Here is a 19,502-nt window from a genome sequence, read left to right as displayed (position 1 = left end):
TGTAACCAGGAAATTTCAAAATTGAGGAATTTGTCATGATCAGTTTAATTTGAAGAATACCTGTTCTATCTAAGTTAGTGTGGAACGCATGCCAATTTCTAGAGGACCTACACATACCCTAATATTTTGGACAAGAAGTATAGATTAGATACTCTGAACAATTGCTCTCATTTCTCACACCACTTCCATGTGTAAATACAGAATTTAGAGAAGTCACCATGTTACTTTCATTTTCAATCCTGCAAATGTGTGATCAGCCAGCCTACACTTACGTAAAAATTTTTGGTTCTGACACATATCCTATACGACCTAAATATCTGAACTAATGGAGATTCCACCATCTTATTTATATGAAAATGTGGCTTTCCCACTTTACATGTCTAAAGCTTTGCTCACTCACACAAACTAAGTGGGAAATAGTGACTACTACATTCAGAGCCTCATAAACATCATCTCAGACGTGGGCCTAAATTATCAAGATATTTGCCACTTCATGTTATATTTGTGTAAGTAAGACTGGAAGGCCAGGTCAAATACCTCAAGCTTAATAAAGCACATTACATTTCACCAAATGAGTAGCTATGGGAAGTTTTATTGATTACTTAATATACATCATCTTTTTCGACATTACAAAAAATTATACTTGGCTCAGTATGCAACATTTTTAGCATACCCATATTATTTAACAGAAGAAGGGAAAAAACCTATTCTACCCAATACAGCATTTACAAATGCACAAACATGCCACTTTGGCTTGTATATGATCTAGATTAAAAAAAAAAAAAACGAAAAACCTCTTTTTAACATAAATAAGTTAGTATAGTTTTTCAGTGTCTTTACAGAGTTATGTACACAGGTACACTTCAAATGGTTTTGTTTCATACACATACACAGGCAATGTAAAAATACTGTTTAAAGATGTAGTATCCATTTCAGTAATTCCACGTGTGCTTTTTGCTCTACACAATTTCCTTTAAAAATACCATTTCCTTTGGACAAATTAACAAATAGAATGAGAAGCTTTAAATTAAAAATTATTTCATTATTTTTTATGTGACATTACAGATCTTTAAAAAATATCCAAGGATTTAGAATTATTTTGACTGTGTCTATACAGCCCCAAATCCAAAGAAAATTTCTCAACAAACGTGATAAAAATTAGATGGTTGATTCTGAGCATTCAGAACTCCCCCCATACACCCCAGATTTTTGCCCAGAATTACCTGGAATGATTACCTAACTGCTGAATAATTAACTGGTAAATTCCAATTTTAAGAGGAACTGGGGGTGGGGGTGAGGACTGAGGATAGTTTTTTGCTGTTTAACAAAAAAAAAAAAAAAAAAAAAGAAGCCATTTGCCAGTATATAACGGAATCATCGGAGCTCCCAAATGAGAAAAAGCTTCATGTAAAAATAATTAGCCATTATTTGCAACCAGTGTTCAAATTCGGATGATTTTTAAAAAATGAAGTATCAGTTTTCACTGAAAGAGACATTACATCTTTAAAGAAAACAATTCAAACCCTTCCCCAAAACTGCTTCTCTCCATGCAAGTCCCAATATTTTTCTCCTTGCTCTAAAAGGAAGCAAGCTCTTCATACCCCCCCATGCCAATTCCTCAGCCCCACCCTACCCTCCCTTCCCCCAAAGTTTATGTGCTACATAAAAGGTAAAAACTATATACACAGGTAGTACAATGAAGCAAATAAGGAAAAACCTAATTGCACAATGCTACATCCAATGCTTTTAGAGGCAGATCATTTAAGAGTGCCTAAAATTTTAGTGTTATTGTGTTTTTGCTTTTCAGTGCTTATACAGGATGTCCATTCCATGGAGTCAGCGATATGTATTTAAAAATTTTAATTTATATCTTCCTTGCTTCATCAAGCAGTGATGTATCTGATAAACAAGGAAACGTGCTCTTAATTCTGCAAAAGAATAAAAAGAACAAAGTATTAGGAGAAAAGCACTAGAATAACATTACCAATAAAGCACAGGAATCATTTTGTCACTGTCTTAATTGTGAAATACCTGAGCGATGGAACAGAAAGTGTGTACTAAACGTTGATGACTCTAGTCCTCTCCATCCACTGTTTCCTTCGCTGGATTTTTACTCTCCTCTGTGTCGTGGAGTTTTGTTTAGAGCAGTGGGTCTCACCAGTGGGCAGTTTTGCCCCCCAGGGGACATTTGGCAATGTTTGGAGACATTTTTGGTTGTCACCCGGTGTGTGGGGGGGGAATGCTACTTGCATCTGCTGGGAAAGGCCAGGGATGTTGCCAAACATTCTACTAATGCACAGAACAGCCCCCACAACAAAGAATTATTCAGCCCAAAATGTCAATAGTGCAGAGGTTGAGAAACCCTGGTCTAGAGAATCGGGGTCCAAGACAGTAAGAAAAGACAGGAAAATGAAGAAACTGTAATACTTAAAATCTTCTAAATTTGAGAAGTAACTGGAAATATTATTTATAAACGCTCTCCAGAGAAAATTCTATCAATATTTATTTCAAAACATTCTCGTTTCTTAGTCATATGCAAAATATACACGTGAGTGCTTCTGAATAGGTCCTTACTACTATTTCTAGTAGTCTCTGAACTGGCAATATTTACTAACAAATGCCTCTCTATATGTCAGAATGGGGTCAGAACAAAATCCAGTAGGTGTGATTCACTGTGGTTCCTCTGATGAGCTAGGCTACAGGTCAGAAACCACAAGTCCCAAGCTGCAGGTTGCTTCAGAAAAATTTTTTCATCCAATTTTCCCACTTCATATATAGCTGTACTATAGACGTTCTACAGTGGTCTTTTGTATAAGCTTTGAAAAATGTCAGATATGTGTGAAGAAATCATATATAGGACACCATGATCTAAAAACACAACAAACTGGAATCTCACCTTATTCTCTTATGTTCTTTATTCTTACTTTTTTATAAATGAGGATTTTAAATATTTATATCAACATCTACTAAGATCTCTTTATATGCGAAGCTATGAGTGTGTTTGGGGGGGGGAAAAAAGGTCATGGTCCTTGTCCATAAGAAGTTTTCAAACTATTAACGTATGCACTTTGATCATTATGGATAGCCAATCCACGGAAAGTTGAGGGCTGAATTATTCAAATTAGCTATTCATATTGATCAGATTTTAGTAAATGGAAAAAAATCTCCACTTCTCTTGCATGGGGTAGAGCTACCCTCCCGAGCCCTTATATCTGTTATCCGTTTTCCCTACAAATATCCCAATCATCCTGTTATAGCACAATTAGACAATTAGCATACACATGCTGACGTGTTCCAGGATTGCTTACTCCAGCAAAGTTAATTTAACTTCTGCTTTGCAATTTCAGTGTTACCAGAAATTCCGTAGGAACCTTAGTATTTTTCCATTTTATAGCTTTCCATTTTGTTTTTTTTTTAAATACACAGGGTTCCTTTCCTGTTCCCCAAATTTGTAAGCAAATAGGGAAAGTGGCAGTTTGTGAAAATGATAGAAGAATGTAACATACCTCTCTATTCACATTGTTAACAACTGGATTAACCAAACATGACCTATCTGTACCTAACTTTTCCCTCAAATTTTAAATTTAATCACTTACTTGCCATTTTCCCATGTATGGCTCAAAATCTGTTACTGACTTGACTTGAACCTCTGGGAAATGAATTCTCATGAACTGGGACTGAGGCATATCCCAGTTCTTGTTCAGATGGGGGAAAGAACCTATTGTTCCCAACAAGTTTTGGTGGGATTCACTGGGAACCGACCTTCCTACTCATCAGGGCCTCGGTCACAAGTACTTGGCTAGGACACTTGCTCTGGTTATTCCGTGTTTCAAGGAAAAAATGATCGCAGGACGTAGAAACTGTGAAAAAGTTACAGTATCCCCACCAGTGATTCCCAGCCTTCCCATTCCTACTTTTTGACCTCAGAAAATATAAACAAAACAAAAACCCACAAGCTCTAGTCTGCCAGCAACCACTAAGATCGGGTATCTCGGGGTTTGAAAGCCCAATTCGGGGTGTCAGTTACTTGCTCCTAGTAATCAACCCACCGAGCAGTTTACGTTTGACGTCTTCTGAGGCCCGGCTTCTTGGGCGTCTGCTCCACTGAACCCGCGTTCGCGTTCGGGGAACCGTCTGAGACATTTTCTTCTGTTCTGTTGGCTCTTTTGTTTTGAGGAGAGGAATCTAAGGGCAAGAGGGAATTTTAAAAAGAACACACACAACCTTTATTAAAAAAACAATGGCTGACAGAAGTTGGCACAATAGTCAGGGAATGAAAAACCCACACCTCCACCCACAGTCCTGAATCCGTCATTCCCGGTGGCCTTTAGGGCACAAAATGAGGTTGTTTTCACATAACAGAAAGTGTATTCTACGCCCCAAAGCTCTCTCTCCATTGCAAAGAGGGAGGCCGCTGATAAACATCCCAAGTCAAAGACCTGACCGCTGGCCAGCGGGGAGGTACTGCGATGTTTTCGGTTGGAGAAATTATCAGATAATACCACCTCGGGCTCCTGACTTAAAAATCATCAACAGACAAGCAGGCGGCCGGACAGCATTTAAAACCTAAGGTTAGGGCAGTTGGCTCCCCCAGAGCTAAATCGGAATGCAGTGAAAAGAGCGCGGAGGTTAAGACCCTCCAGCGGGCCAAAGCGGTGCCCCGGACCAACAGACATTTTCTGCTTGGGGAGGGGTCCTTACCGTCCGTGGCAGGTCGCTTCCTTATCCCGGTGCACTGCTCCGCTAACCCGGTCTGGTTGTCCGGCGTATCAGTCTTTTGGTCTACCAAATGTGTGTCCTCTGAGTTTGCCTGAGACCCAATTAAAGGCACCGCCTGGCGGTTCCCGCTGACGTCCTGGCTCTCCTGCGCCGGCACCTTGCAGACGCCTTTGGGTGGCCGCGGGGGTCTGTAGTAGAACTCGGGCAAGCTGCCCTTCTCCACCTCCTGCCACTCGTATTTGCCCTCCAGGGGCTTGTGATTCTGGAAATCAAAATTCCACTTGCGCTGGCTTGCCTCTTCCATGTCTCTGCAGTGCTTCTCCAAGTCCCGGGTCAACTCTTCGTGGTTGACCGGGCCGAAGAGGTTTCTGCAGGCGGAGGGCTTGGGGTACTCCGCCTGTCTGGCGTCCATCCGCTCTAGGCTCGGGCTCCCGTTGGACACTCGCACGTTTGACATCTTCCTCCCCGGTCTTCACGACCGCCTCGCGCGCGCGCTCCGAAAACAAAACTGAACAAAACAAAACGCCCCGACCCAGCCCGAACCCCTCTTATAAGCCCTGCGACCGCGCTCGCAGCCAAGAGAAACAAACCCGGACAAGTAACTGCCCGAGCGTCAGGGGCGCGCTGGCTCTGGGGGAGGGGTGAGGGGAAGCCCCGGCCAGGCAGCCGAGAGCCGCCGCCGATCAAGTGTACCGGCGAGCGGGAGGGCGGGGAGGGGAGGGGAGAGGAGAGAGGAGGGGGTGGCAAAGCCAGTCCAAGTCCGGGCTGCTGCGAGCCCGCGGGTCCCGCCAACCGAGCGGCTCTCCAAACCTTGCCGGCGTCGGAGTCGCGGAGCGGCGAGGCAGTGGGGAGAGGGGAGGGGGAGAAAAACACCCCGAAAAGACGAGCCCCCTTTTTTTAGTTGCCCAATATGGCGGTGGAAGGGAGGCTGACGACGAAGAAAATGATTGACACCGCAAGTCTATTTAAACAGAGGAGGAGATCCATTGGTTGCGGCGCCGGGAGCCGCCCCGCCGAGGCTGGCGAGCGCGGCCTTAAGGTGGCCCGGGCGGCTGCGGCGCCTCCCCGCCTGCCCGCGCGCGCCCACTCCGACAGCGCCGCCCGGAGATTGGCTGGTCGCGTGACTGCCGGAGGTGTGCCGCTGCCAGCAAACCTGCTCCGGCTGGCCTCGGAGAAATTAAAAACAAGACAAACAAACTCGCCAAACGGCCGGGAAGCCGGGGAGGGGCGGGGGCGGCGGAGCCTCGGGTTCAGGTCCCGGCGCTGCGTTGCCTGGCGCGCCCGCTCCTCGCCCGGGGAACGGAGGGGCAGGATCAGATGATCACCAAGGTGGCTGGCGGCTGCTTTTACGCCTCGGTGGCGATCTTGTTTTCCCGGCACTCGCCGAGCCTGGGGTACGGGCCGCTGGGGGCGGAGGCAGGCGGTGGGAGTTCTGCCCCCAGCTGGGCTCTCGCCGGTGGCCCCCACCTCTGGCACTGCGGGGAGGCAGGGTGGCCTGCGCCGAGGGGCTGGGAGCCCCCCTGCCTGGGCGCCTCAGCTGGGGATGAGCAGTGGTTAGCTCACTCTTAACCTAGAAGTCTCTGCTGTTCTAGGGGAGGCGGGGAGCTTTGGGAAGAAGCCAAGGCGAACGTAGGCTCAGCACTTACAGAGTATTCTGAACCCAGGCGCTCCCTCAATAAAAATAAGGATTTCAAGATCAAAAACTCCACTGGTCTCCAAGTCCCTAATAAACTTTGTAGCTGTCTCAGACACACTTAGGTTTCAAAAGCGAGGTTACACCCCTGACCCAGGTTCTGGCTTCCTGAGCACAGTTAAAGCCGTGGACATGGGCTGCGTGTGGGAACTCGTCTCTTTTTATTTTTCAATTCTTTCCCGGGTTGTAGCCGTTTCCTCCACCTGAGTCCGCCGCCAAATACAACAGCTCTTTCCTTCCTCCACCTTTCTCTCCCCCCAGATTCACTGCTCCAGCCCTCCCAGAACAAAATTTAGATGCAAGTGAATGCCTTTACAGGGCTACAAGTCGTCGAAGGGTGAAAGTAATCTGAAAGTCCACATGATGAAATGATTCATAAAACCCACCACAACGCTATCCTCACGTCTGACATTATTACTCGGGCGTTTCTCTACTCCCCCTTGCAACTTGACCTACCAGTATGACCCTGAGCAGGAAGGTGGGACTGAAAACGGTTTGGTGGGGGCTGTCATATGTGACACGGAGCTCCAAGGGTCTTTTCCTGTCTTCTCACTCCACCCCACCCCACCCCACCCCACCCCCATACGTATAATCTTGGTTTGGGCCAAAGTCAGTACATTTTACTGGAAACTAATCTCCTTCAGTTCTAATCGTGCACAGCAGCAATGTTTTCTTACGCATCTCTGCTACAGATGAGTTTGATTTTTAACTTGTTTTCTTAACCACATATTGTTCGTGTGGTGCCTGCCTCACCTCAGCACTCCAGAATGTAAGAGCTGGCGGGCCCTGCAGAACTCCCTGTGGCTCAGCCCTCTCTTTTTACCACTGAGGAAATTGAGAGCAGGAGAGGTTTCCTGTCTAGGGACACGTATCCAGTTGATAGCAGAGCCGGGGCCTAGAGGCAGGTCTCCTAACTCTCTGGCTGGTTCCTTTTCTCTTTCTCTCCTTCCTAATGGTTCAGGTTTTGTCTGGATTCGCCTGTCCTGTAGTCTGCAGGTCCTCCTCTCTTACAAGGGATTCAAAATGGCTCCTGCTCATTCCCTGGGCTGCCTGCAGATGTTTTCTTGATGTGGCCTGTGGTCACTGATATTTACATGCAGCTGTCACTGGCCTTTCCTATCACTATGCACGAGTTCAACTAAAATGCAGATTCCAGAAGGACAAGGGTGATACCCAGAGAGCAGTGAGAGGAGAGAGGCAGTGCCCCAAACTTGTTTCAAAGTCAGGACTTCCTACCTGACTGACAGAAAACATTTCACCTGAGATCCAAGTAAGAGGTCTCATCTTAATTTTTCCAAATCAAATGCACTACTTACTTTATTGGATTGGAGAAGGGGGCGGGGGGACAAGGATAGGAAAATTAGGGTAGGCCTCTATACCATAATTTATACCCTATTCCTTAAAGTAGGTCATTGTTGACATTTTTACATAATTGCTAGACTACACAGGAATTCTATAATATATATAAGCATAAATTCACATGTATAAATACACAAACTACCACATATATGTAAATGGAGATATTCTGGAGCATTACAACATACCACAAGAGTTTGATTTTATTAATGGAATTAATATCTTACATAAGAGTAGAAAATCATTGTTCCCATCCCCTACACACCCAGAGTCTGTCTTCGAGTAATATGTAGGAGCACTATTTTGTTGCTTTGTTAATCTTGGAAAGTAAACGAGTCACAGTCACGCCACCTTAAGACGACTGGCTGCCAGCAGAAGGCTGTGCTTACATCGACCTTGCTATGATCTAAAGTGTTTTGTTTACAGTCCAGGCACCGGAGATCCGTAAGGCAAATAATGAGAAGGCAGGCGTCTGCTGTAGTAGCGATGGAGCAGGAAAAAAAATACTATGGAGTCCCCAAGGGAAGAGGGAACGTGGAGATCAGAGCGCCATCCTCCCGCGGATAAGCCAGGGAGAAAAATTTCAGAAAAACAGTGTGAAGGCGGAGCTTGGGTAGAAGGCAGAAAGTTCCACTCGCACTGCTCTAAAATGGGCTCTGCTTCCCCAAGACCCAGAATCGAGTCCTGAGTGGTGTTTTTGTTGTCGTTTTCACTCCGGATAGTTTCCTTCTTAGAACTGAGCAGTGTCACGTAAGCCAGCCCAGATTTCCGTGTCCTTCACAAACCGAGAGAGGCAGACCCCAAAATAACTTCAAACACCTGTGTGGTAGTCAAGTGTCCAAATGGGGAGGTAGGGCGAGCTGGCCTCCCAGATGCGGTCCTCTCAGGGGGAAGTTAAGCAGCCCCCAGTGTTTCTGCGAAGGTACTAGTTTCCTGGCCCAGCGGCCCCTCCCACCACAAGCACCCAATTTTAATCCTTCCTCGAGCATGTTTATGAGGCAGCTTTCACTCAATTTCACTATTCTCCTAAACTCACATACTTTTAGAGTTTGAAAATTTCACAGAGCACTGTTTCTGTCATTTTCATTCAAAGTTACAAAAATCTACTGGGCACCTTCTAATTTGCTTATCCTTTTTTTCTCTCAACAAATATGTATCGACTGCCTTTGGTATATCAGGCATTATCTGGGCGCGGGGGATACAGAAGGAAAAATCAGATTTAGACTAGGGCGAAGCTTCTGTTCTAGTAGGTGGTGGGGAGACAGAAAAGAAACACAAAAACACAGGAGGGAAAGATATACTATGTAAGGAAGCGATACATGCTCTGGAGAAATGATAAGCAGGGGCAAGGAACAGAGAGGGCTGTAGGGTCCCAAAGTGACCAGAGTGGCAGAGAAATGCCTCACTGAGGAAGTGGCCTTGGAGAGAAGCCCTGGGGACTTGAGAAAGCAAGCCATGCAGAGAGCTGGGGAAAGGGTGTCCCAATAAAGGGAACAGCAAATGCAAACCCTCTGATGTGTTTCAGAAACAGCAAGGAGCAAGAAGAATGGTAGCAGGAACTCAGACCATACAAGACCATCTAGGCCTATGTGGAGTTTTTGTCATGGACTGAGTGATAGGGGAAGCCACTGGGACATTGGGAGGTTTTAAGCAGCGGAATGATGTGCTCTTACCATGTGTCAGGTATTCCCCACAGCACTGTTCTCAGCAGCATGGGGCTTAAAAGGATGACTTGAGTAACAATCCCTGCCTTTAGGGAGTATACATCAGGTGTGTGGGAGGCCTCCACGTCCACAAGAAACTGCAGAGGTAGAAAGCAGTACGTGGAAGAACAGGGTACAGAGGTGGACTACAAAGGAGGGAGAAGGAGGAAGCCTTCAAGGAAGTGATATATGAGTACCTATCTTCAGATCTTGAAGAAGGAGAAAAATGTCAGGATTATAAGGATGTATTGGTAAGGGTGGTAATTGGGGGATGGGATCAGGCAGTTGGCAGGCCATGGATGGCATGCTAAAAAAAAAAATCTTTTATTCAATAAGCAATGGGCACTGATGGAGCTTTTGGTGAAATGAATAACGTGATCACTGTCTAGGTCTGTCTCTTGGACAAGGGCAAGCCTGGGCCCTGAGAGACAGTGTCCAGGGACAGAGCTAAGTGGAAAGCTAGGTAGACAGTCCCATTAGGTATTAATCCAAAAGAAGCTGGTTGTTGGGCAAAGTATAGGCGTGAGGCAAGAGGGTGGAAGCATGGGTCATGAGACCAGGGTGAGAGGGTTTGGAACAGAGGGTGGGAGGCAATCTGGCAGGATCACCTGAGCTCTAAAGCCATAGCTGCAGATGCTTTGCATGTGGTGATAACAGCCTCGACGGTAGATGGAGAGGTAACAGCTAAGGGGCCCAAACTGTCTTGGACAACCAGATCTGTGTAGTAGGAAGTGGCATCTGACAACAGAGTAAAAGATGGGATGAGCCTGAAGAGGCTGACTTAGGGAGGTAATTCTGGTAATTTTGGAGGCTGAGTGCAGTGGTTCCAGCAAGGGATACAACAGCATGAAGCAGTGCTGTGGAGGAGGGAATGAAAAGCACAGAACAAATGTAGGATTGCTTAGGTGGTTAGAAGAGCGAAGGGGGTTGGGGAAAGAGAGAAATGGAGGACGACTATAGGGACTTAGGCTTGCTTAATTCAGAGAGTAATGCATTAATGAAGAGCAGTGACACAGAGGGAGGGTGTAACAGAGATGGCTACAATTTGGATCCCCCCAAATCCATTCTTGCTTCCTCCCTTTGTCTCAGAATTATAATTGGGCTTACAGCTGCCCAGCCACACTGTATTTCCCAACCCCTGTGCAGATAGATGTGGCCTTGTGATTAGGTATTTTCCAACAGAATGTAAGGAAAAGTTATGTGTCTTCCAGGTCCGGTGCATGAAACCTGTCACATCAACTTCCTACATCTGCCTCTCTCTTTCCCCCCCTTCCCATGGGCTATAACGGTGACTACTGCTGCAACTTTGGAAGCCACATGTTTTTCATTTTGCTTTTGTTTTAAGTAAGCTCTACACCCAACGTGGGGCTTGAACGCACGCTCCCAAGATCAAGAGTCGCATGCTCTACTGATGAAGCCAGTGAGGTGCCCCTGGAAACCACGTGTTGAAGGGGATAGAGCCACATCGACCTGGGTCCCTGACCTGACTTGAAAGAAAAAACAAATTTCTATTTCAATGAACTGTTATATTTGGGGTCTATTTGCTGTAGCATCTTGCAGTCAATTCTAATTAATATAGAGGGGGAAGTTGGGGAGAAAAGAAACAGGGAAGATTAAGAATTTGATACAGTTAGGGGCGCCTGGGTGGCACAGCGGTTAAGCGTCTGCCTTCGGCTCAGGGCGTGATCCCGGCGTTGTGGGATCGAGCCCCACATCAGGCTTCTCTGCTACGAGCCTGCTTCTTCCTCTCCCACTCCCCCTGCTTGTGTTCCCTCTCTCGCTGGCTGTCTCTATCTCTGTCAAATAAATAAAATCTTAAAAAAACAAAAGAATTTGATACAGTCAGTATATGCACTGAAACTGGATCCTCAAGAAAAGAGAGAGAGGCTACGTTTGTTAAGAAGGCAACAGAGATAGTGTTAGAAACATTAATCTGAACCATGATGTGAAGGGAAGTCATGGTTTGTGAGGCTCTGTGAGACCTGTCCATATTTACAAATGTGCCATTCATCATATGGCCACATCAGAAACTTAGTAGATTAAAAGTTACAAAGTTATGGGACTAAGGATGTACGAGGTGTTCTCAATCCCTTATGTTTGTATCACATTGGAAGTATGTAACATTCATTGTTTCTTCATTGTCCCATGCTCTTTTCTCAGACAGTCTGTTCCCTTAACCTCTTCTGCTGAGGGACAGCGGATTACATGACACTGTTCCCATTCTGCTCCTGAAGTTGACCAGAGGAGGGAAGAGGAGGCGTCCTACCTGACTTAAACTTGGGCAACCAAATTCTCTCTCCTAAAAATTTGGAACCAAGTCTCAGAAACTTCAGTTAATAAATTGTAAGTTAGAGATTAATACGGTAATGCAGATTTGGAATTGAAGAGCTGTTTTAAGAAAGGTATCTTGGACCCTTATATGCTGGATATGCAGATAAAGATTGCCTATAGCGTGTCAGAAGAAAGAAACAGACTTGCCAAGAGGGGCAGAGAAGAGAGACCATGGGTTTTAGAAAGACAGAAAACTCTTAGCAACCAAAGACTCCCCAGTTTCTGGATCCTGCAGCTCATGAGGTCCCACTCCCTGGAGTTAAGTTTTGTGGGGCAGCCCTATGTTTATAAAACAACTTTCCCCCTTTGTTTCCCCCCAAGCTTCTTTGTTAATGGGTTTCTGTTAGTTGAACCCAAGATGTTCCTGATGAATACAATAGTTTACATATTTGAAAGCAGCTTTTCTGGTGTCATCACATTTGGCCCTCATAAGACCACAGTTATGAGACGAATGCTGTTATGCTCTCTCACAGATGAAGCCCTGAGACAGAAGGCTGAGTGTTCCAAAGCCACGGAAGAGAGCAGAAAAGGCAGGAAGACAAGTGTGCCTGCTCTTGTGAAGCAGAGTCCAGAGTGCATGGCGAAGACACTTGGAGAAGATGCAATGACGTGGTGGGTTTGTGAATTTTATGACTGAGGCATCATTGCCTAAACTTACCTACAATGCACTATTCATAAAAAGAAGTTTCTGGGGAGGAGGACGCCTGGGTGGCTCAGTCAGTTAAGCAACCAAACTCTTGGTTTTGGCTCAGGTCATAATCTTGTGTGTCTTGGGATTCAGCCCCAGGCTGGTCCCTGCGTGCTCAGCAGCTCAGTGAGGAGACTGCTTGAAATTCTCTCCTTCTGCCCCTCCCCCCACCACACATGTGCACACACTCTCTCTCAAATAAATAAATAAATATTTTTTTAAAAAAAGAAGTTTCTGGGGGAAATGAGGATTAAATTCTTGGAAAGAAAAGTAGCACCTTTGAAAGAAACTGGATTCAAGAAGTGTTCCAAATTGATAAGTGGGGTCATGCTTTAAAGAAAAAATACCTCAAGCATTTCTACTTAGAGACAAATCATCATTTTCAAGTAAAACATAGCAAACAAATGCAGATTTACTAGTATTGCTGGTTTCGTAAGTATGGGAAATAAATTTTTAAAAACCTGGATTCGTGACCACATACCTGTTTTATGTGATTTATTTACCTGATTTATTCAGTTTCCAAAATTGAAATGTAAGTGGACAACTTCTGTGACTAGAGTATGGAATTTGGGACAATAAACAATGTTCACTACCAATTCACTATTTTCAACTACATTCTATTCTTTAAATTAAGAAAACATGAAGGAGAAAACATCCCTCGATTATGATCTCAGTCTTCAGTTTATGCACACTTAAACCTAAAAAAGAGAGGGGAGAGAAAGTGCTCATTTTCTACTCCTGACCACTCTTTGAATAACTGTTCACATGAATATTTGTTTATTCCTTCATTCATTAAATTTTTAATGAGCCCTTACCAGATGCCAGGCTTTCTGGGGACACAGTAGAAAACAAAGATAGTCAAAGTCCTGCTTTCATGGAATAGAGCTTACACTCAAGTGTGGAAGGCAGACAATACACAAACAAATAAGCATAGTGTGTCATGTTGTTACAAGTGCTAGAAAGAAAAATAAACTACTTCAGGGTACAGAGAGTAATGACAGCAGATGCTATATTAACAGGAAAGGATTCGTTGATAAAGTGACATTTGAATAGAGACCTCAATGAAATGAGGGCATTGACTATGTAATTTTCTATGTTCCAGGCAGAGGAAGTAGCAAATCCCAGGGCCCTGAGGTAGGAATGTGCCTGGAATGACTGAAGAACAGTAAGGGAACTAGTAAGCCAGAAATAAAGTAGGGGCTGGGAGGTAGGAAATGAAATCAGACAGTAAGTAGGGGCCCCGATGTTGTATATTTTATAAGCTATGCTAAAGACTTTGGATTTTATTCCAATCAAGATAAGCTGCCTTTGAGCAGAGAGTTTTGATGGGACTTTGGCTAACTTTGATGACTTTGCTGAGTGGGAAGTACTTCAAAGAAGCAAGAGAGAAGCAGAAAGACCAGTTAGCAGACCATTGCAATAATCCAAAAGGAGGTCATGTCGGCTCAGACCAGGATGGTAGTAGTGTAAGCAGAAAAAGGATAGAATTGATAGAGGTGTTTTTAAAGACATAGCCAATGGATTTGCTAAAGGGTTGGAAATGTGTGTATCAGAGAGAGGAGTCCATAATGACTGCAAAGCTTTTTGGCCTAAGCAGCTGAAGAAAAGTTTGGCCATTTGCTGAAATGGGGCTGGCTGAGAGATGGACAAATTTTGCTTTGAATGTGTTAAGCTTGAGATATCCATAGACATCCAAATGGAGATGTTGAGTAAGCAGATGTATATATGAGTTTGGAATTCAGTGGAGAGAGGTTGGTGCTGGAGATACAAATTTGGAAATTTTCAGCATTTATGTGATGGGGCTAGAAGCCATGGAACCAGGTAAGTTCACCAAGAAAGTAAATTTAGAGAAGAAAAGAGGACTGAGAAGTAAGCCTTATTGTATTACAACTTTTAGAAATCAAGAAGATGGGGGGCGCCTGGGTGGCACAGCGGTTGAGCGTCTGCCTTCGGCTCAGGGCGTGATCCCGGCGTTGTGGGATCGAGCCCCACATCAGGCTCCTCCCCTATGAGCCTGCTTCTTCCTCTCCCACTCCCCCTGCTTGTGTTCCCTCTCTCGCTGGCTGTCTCTATCTCTGTCGAATAAATAAATAAAATCCTAAAAAAAAAAAAAAGAAATCAAGAAGATGGGAAGGATCTAGGCAAAGGAGACTGGAAAGGAGCCACTGATTGGATTGGAAGAGAGCCTAGAGAGAAGTGACCCGGAGACTAAGTTAAAGAATGTGTTTCAAGGAGAAAAATCAAATGGTTCAAGTGCTGCTGATAAGAAGTATGAAGACTGAAGACCTACCATTGGATTCTGCCATGGAGATCACTGGTGATCTTGATAAGAGTAGTTCTGGTAGACTGGAAGATATGAAAGCCTGACGGCTATATACCCACATGAATAAAATATGCACACCTATACCTAGTGTAAGCAGAGGGTAACTAGGTTCTAATATCAGTTAACCAGTCTGGAAGCATTGGCAGATGGGGAGTAAACACATTATAAAAGTGCCTCCCATTGACTATCGTCTGTACTTGTTTCTTTGTATGGTTTCATGATGCTTCTTTCAATATCTTTTCTGAATTTTCCTAAAAATTGTCATGTCGACAAACTTCCTTAAACCTCTTTGAAAGGAATCACTTTTGGAGAATGTGCTAAGAGAATTAGCACAGAATTAGCTTTGCTTGTAAGTCTCATATTTCAACTAGCTAATGTTCTTCTTTGAAATTCATTGTAGAACAGCATCTTCTGTTCCCACCATAATAGACTGTCTTATTTACCAAAGAAACAGTGTAAGGCTCTATTTTAAATTCTTAGCATATTAAGAGGGCAATGAGTTGCATTTTTATTTATTCCTGACAAAAAGCCTTTCCTCGCTCTGTCATAATGGTATTCTTCTACAAACCTCAAACATCTGCTTAGGATCTTCCTATATCAGTGGACCAATTAGATCTCCAGTGTCAAATGCAATTTGTTGCCTTTTTCCTTAACTCGTGATTAGATTTTCTGGCCTAGAATGTTTCAGAGTAGTTTTCCATCTTTTTACTGAAGAAAACAGGAACATCCAGAATAGTTAGGCCCTCTGTGGCCACATGAGGACAGAAGAGGGTAAGTAATAAGATAGAATCCCCCCCCAGAGCATTCATCAGGCAGGAATGTGACTGACCTGCTGCGCTGTTTAAACAGCACAGGAGGGCAGCACAAGGCCAGAACTGTCAGCCCTAATCCTGCCACTATCCCAAACCTCAACCATATTTGTAGTCTACTTTTTAAAATGCATACACAAGAGTTTTAATCCCCACCAGATTCCATTGAACTCTAAATCTGCATAGATTCTACCTATGAAACATTTTCAGATTGTCTTATACATTAACGATACGTACATTACTCACATACTGATCTGAATTTAACATTTATTCGCTCATAGCAGAGTGTTTTAATAACTGTGTAGTCTGTCAAGGTAAGTATTGTAACCCTTAACAAGTGAGGAAGCAGAAATAAAGATAAAAGGTGACTTGTCTATGGTCACACACAATTAGGTGTAAGGTCAAGGTAACAACGTAAATCTGATCCTTTTCTATTGAACTTAGCTCTCTCAGAAATACAGCCCCCTAACACACACAAACACATATACTGCCTCCATGACATTCGCCTTGACTTCGGATATAAATCTACATTCTTTAATCTTTCGTATCTCCAATTCTAATCCTCTAAACAAATAAATGCAAAGTACATAGCACCCAATAGTGGCCAATACACACGTTCCAGGATAGCTCAGAGATAACTCCCATTGCATTCTTTTTTTAAAAGATTTTATTTATTTACTTATTTATTTATTTAAGAGAGAGAAAGTGAGAGTGAGAGACAGCATGAGCAGGGGGAGAAGCAGAGGGAGAAGTAGATTCCCCACCCAGCAGGGAGCCCGAGGTGGGGCTCGATCTCAGGACCTTGGGACCGTGACCTGAGCCAAAGCCACCCGGGAGCCTCCCTCTCATTGCATTCTATTAGGTGGTCTTAGAAATGGCAGTCATGGAACCCATCAAGTCTTTCGAGAGAAAGTACCCCACCTACAGGCTATGGCATAGGCATAGGCTCCTGACCAAGAGCTGTGATTTATGATGGGGCCTAACACAGAGAGCTCCGCCCAAAAGCAAGATGGTAATTAGCTAATTCAATCTTACACTCTGACTCAAGATTTAGAACCGGGAAGTATAGTAAGAATCAGAAGATCATGGTGAAAAGAGAACAGACAGCTACAGAGAGAAGACATGCAGAGACCCTGCGGTCACTATATGTTGGAATGACCAGCCATGGACTTCCATGGCAAAGTTATCAAGAACTCCCATCATCCCAAAGGAACTTCTGATTCCTGTGTACATGGGACCCTTTCAAGGCCCCATAGTTTGGCTTTCTATTTTCTAAGGACTTGGCAGTATGGCTAAGATTGCTATAATACATGGGAAGACGCACACACATATTGCACACATTAGCCAGGGTAACAAATGAGACTGTTCCTTACAACCGTCACCCACAGATAAGTTCCATAACCAGTATAAACACACATTTTAATCCCAACCAAGCTCACATGGAACCATATGCTTATATGATCAACCTGTACTTCATTCACTCAGTATCTATTAATTACTTATCACATATCAGGCATTACATGGGTTCTGGAGTTACAGAGACAAATGAGCAACACTGACAAATAAGCCAAGCTCTCTGTACTTGTGGGGCTCCCAGCTCAGCAGGAAAGGCCTGGGAACATTATACAAGAAAAAAATTAAAACAAAATTGAGGAAAACTATACACTGATTGCCTAAATGGTAGATTCTCTTTTGCTTGTAAGTCATTAGGCTAGAGCTCTTCTACCGGATTCCAGTTTATCCGTCAACATGAGATTTGTGTCAACATACTGTGTATCCAAAGTGAAAAGATGAGAGCAGAATTAAATCATCATTCTTGAGTGCCTTGATCACCGGGATGTAGAATGGTATAATTAGATGGACAGGGTTAATAATTACTCATTTCATCATGACCATTATTTAACCTGAATGCTGGCTTCTCAGGATTTTAAATGTGGTTATGGTATTTTAGATTTAAGAGTTAGCAAACCCTTGCTGATTTCTTATTTTGCGTGATTATCAAATTAGAGAAGTAAAGAAAACACAGGGAGTTTAAAGAGGAGGAAGGGGAAAAGTCACCGACGAAAGGGAGAAGAAGGGAGATCAGAAAACTAGAATCTTTTCAAACATGAGTCATCACTATATTGATGGATCTGGATTTATCATAGGTCTATATTTACTGTGGTTTAGTCATATAATCACTTAAAATAATTTTTTAAAAAATCTACCAGTACATCCTCTAACATGTTTAGTTTGATTTTCTTAAAAAAAAAAATACTATTCTCCCTGGTCAAAATAAATAATATTCTCAGAGAGGTTTCTGTTGTACTTTTTTTTTTTTTTTACTAGAGATGTGAGTCAAATACCAATTCATACTTTAAGTTTTAAAAATATTCTATTATTTAAATAACCATAGGATATGGTACAATTAAATTCAACAAATACTTAAGTGTGCATAATTTGTATGACCCATAAGACCAGTCACTAGAGGAATTTTGAAAAGCTAGTAAAATACAATCACTGTCTTCAAGGCGGGGGGGCTTATTCTATATATAAAAATTAAACGAAGAGACAATAACATTAATGCAAGGCCCAATATGTGTGCTTTAAAAAATAGCATAAGCAAAGTGCTATGAAGTTTTTAGAGGTGAGATCAGGGAAGGCTTCAGAGGTTGCTTTTGAAATGGGTCTTAAAAACTCAATGGATTTTAACTGGGTGGGGTGGTGGTGGTAATTGAGCTAATCAAATAGGACAATTTACTAAATGTTAACTTGGTAACCAGAAGAGTCATCTTAGGGGCGCCTGGGTGGCTCAGTGGGTTAAGCGTCTGCCTTCCACTCAGGTTGTGATCTGATCTCTGGGTCTGGGATTGAGCCTGGAGTCGAGCTCCCTGATCAGCAAGGGAGTCTGCTTCTCCCTCTCCCACTTCCCCTGCTTGTGCTTTCTTTCTCTCTCTGTGTCAGATAAATAAATAAAATCTTTTTTTAAAAAAAGAAGTCACCTTATTCCCTTGTTATAGTTCACTAGCACTGTTCAAGATAGCCCATAATCATATACCAATCCTTAAAAAATATAAGATTGAAATTCTCTCTCCCTTTTGCCTACTGGCAATTCTACCTCCCACCATAAAAGCTTTACATGCCAGATATAGTCATTATTAGTGCATATGCAATTGGTAAATGGGGGAAATAATGTCTATGTAACTCAGACATTACATTGGTTCATTCATTATTTTTCCTGACATACTTAACATTTTGAAGTGATCAGGGGCAAGCCTTTTCAAAATTAAGTAGAAAACCATAGCAATATAAAGACGTTAAGAAAAAAGCAGACAATCCCTCAGGAATGCCTTTTTTTAGTGCAAATACACGCTTGTTTGCATCTTCAAGAACCTTTAAACTTTTCACAACAATAACTTATATGGTGAAGATGCACAGTGTAAATGAAAAGTTCTCCTATGTGTGTGTGGGGGCACTGATTGAGAGGGCTAAATCTTGGATCATATTTTTAATTTTGATGAAACTGTTTTTAATTGGAAGCAAATGCCCTTCAGGACCTATATGTATAAGAAGGAAGCATGTGTTTCAGGGTTAAAGGTTCTAAAGCAGTGCTATCCAATAGAAATATGAGACATGTAAACAATTTTAAGTTTTCTAGCAGCCACATTTTTAAAGAGTAAAAAGGAACAGGTGAAATATTTCAACACGTAATCGATATAAAAACTATTAATGAACTATTTTACATTCTTTTTTTCTTACTAAGTCTTTGAAATCTGTTGTATATTTTACATTTATAGCACATCTCAATTTGGATTAGCATATTTAAATGCCCAAGAGCCACACGTGGCTAATGGATACCATATTGGGCAGCATAGCTCTAGAGGATGACTGTGAAGTTGAA

General features: G+C 43.1%; 1 protein-coding gene across 1 annotated transcript; it reads right to left on the bottom strand.

The window, feature by feature from the left end:
- Nucleotides 1–572: 572 nt before the first annotated feature.
- CDKN1B (cyclin dependent kinase inhibitor 1B) lies at nucleotides 573–5,316 on the bottom strand. Its single transcript, XM_008707002.2, has 3 exons — nucleotides 4,702–5,316; nucleotides 4,050–4,185; nucleotides 573–1,928 (listed from the first exon to the last, which is right to left on the bottom strand). The coding sequence occupies exons 1-2, from the start codon at nucleotides 5,174–5,176 to the stop codon at nucleotides 4,058–4,060; spliced, it is 603 nt and encodes a 200-aa protein (XP_008705224.2). The 5' UTR covers nucleotides 5,177–5,316; the 3' UTR covers nucleotides 573–1,928; nucleotides 4,050–4,057.
- Nucleotides 5,317–19,502: the final 14,186 nt, after the last annotated feature.

The sequence above is a fragment of the Ursus maritimus genome, unplaced genomic scaffold (assembly GCF_017311325.1).
Source record: "Ursus maritimus isolate PB19 unplaced genomic scaffold, ASM1731132v1 scaffold_26, whole genome shotgun sequence".
Taxonomy (NCBI): Eukaryota; Metazoa; Chordata; class Mammalia; order Carnivora; family Ursidae; genus Ursus; species Ursus maritimus.
Note: the sequence above shows the minus strand (reverse complement) of the source record. Positions and strands in the feature narration are given on the sequence as shown.

Coding starts and splice junctions, on each gene's coding strand:
- CDKN1B (XM_008707002.2), bottom strand. CDS start 5,176: ATGTCAAACGTGCGAGTGTCCAACGGGAGCCCGAGCCTAGAGCGGATG. Junction 4,186..4,701: donor GAAGCGACCTGCCACGGACG/GTAAGGACCCCT, acceptor TCTTGCCCTTAG/ATTCCTCTCCTCAAAACAAA.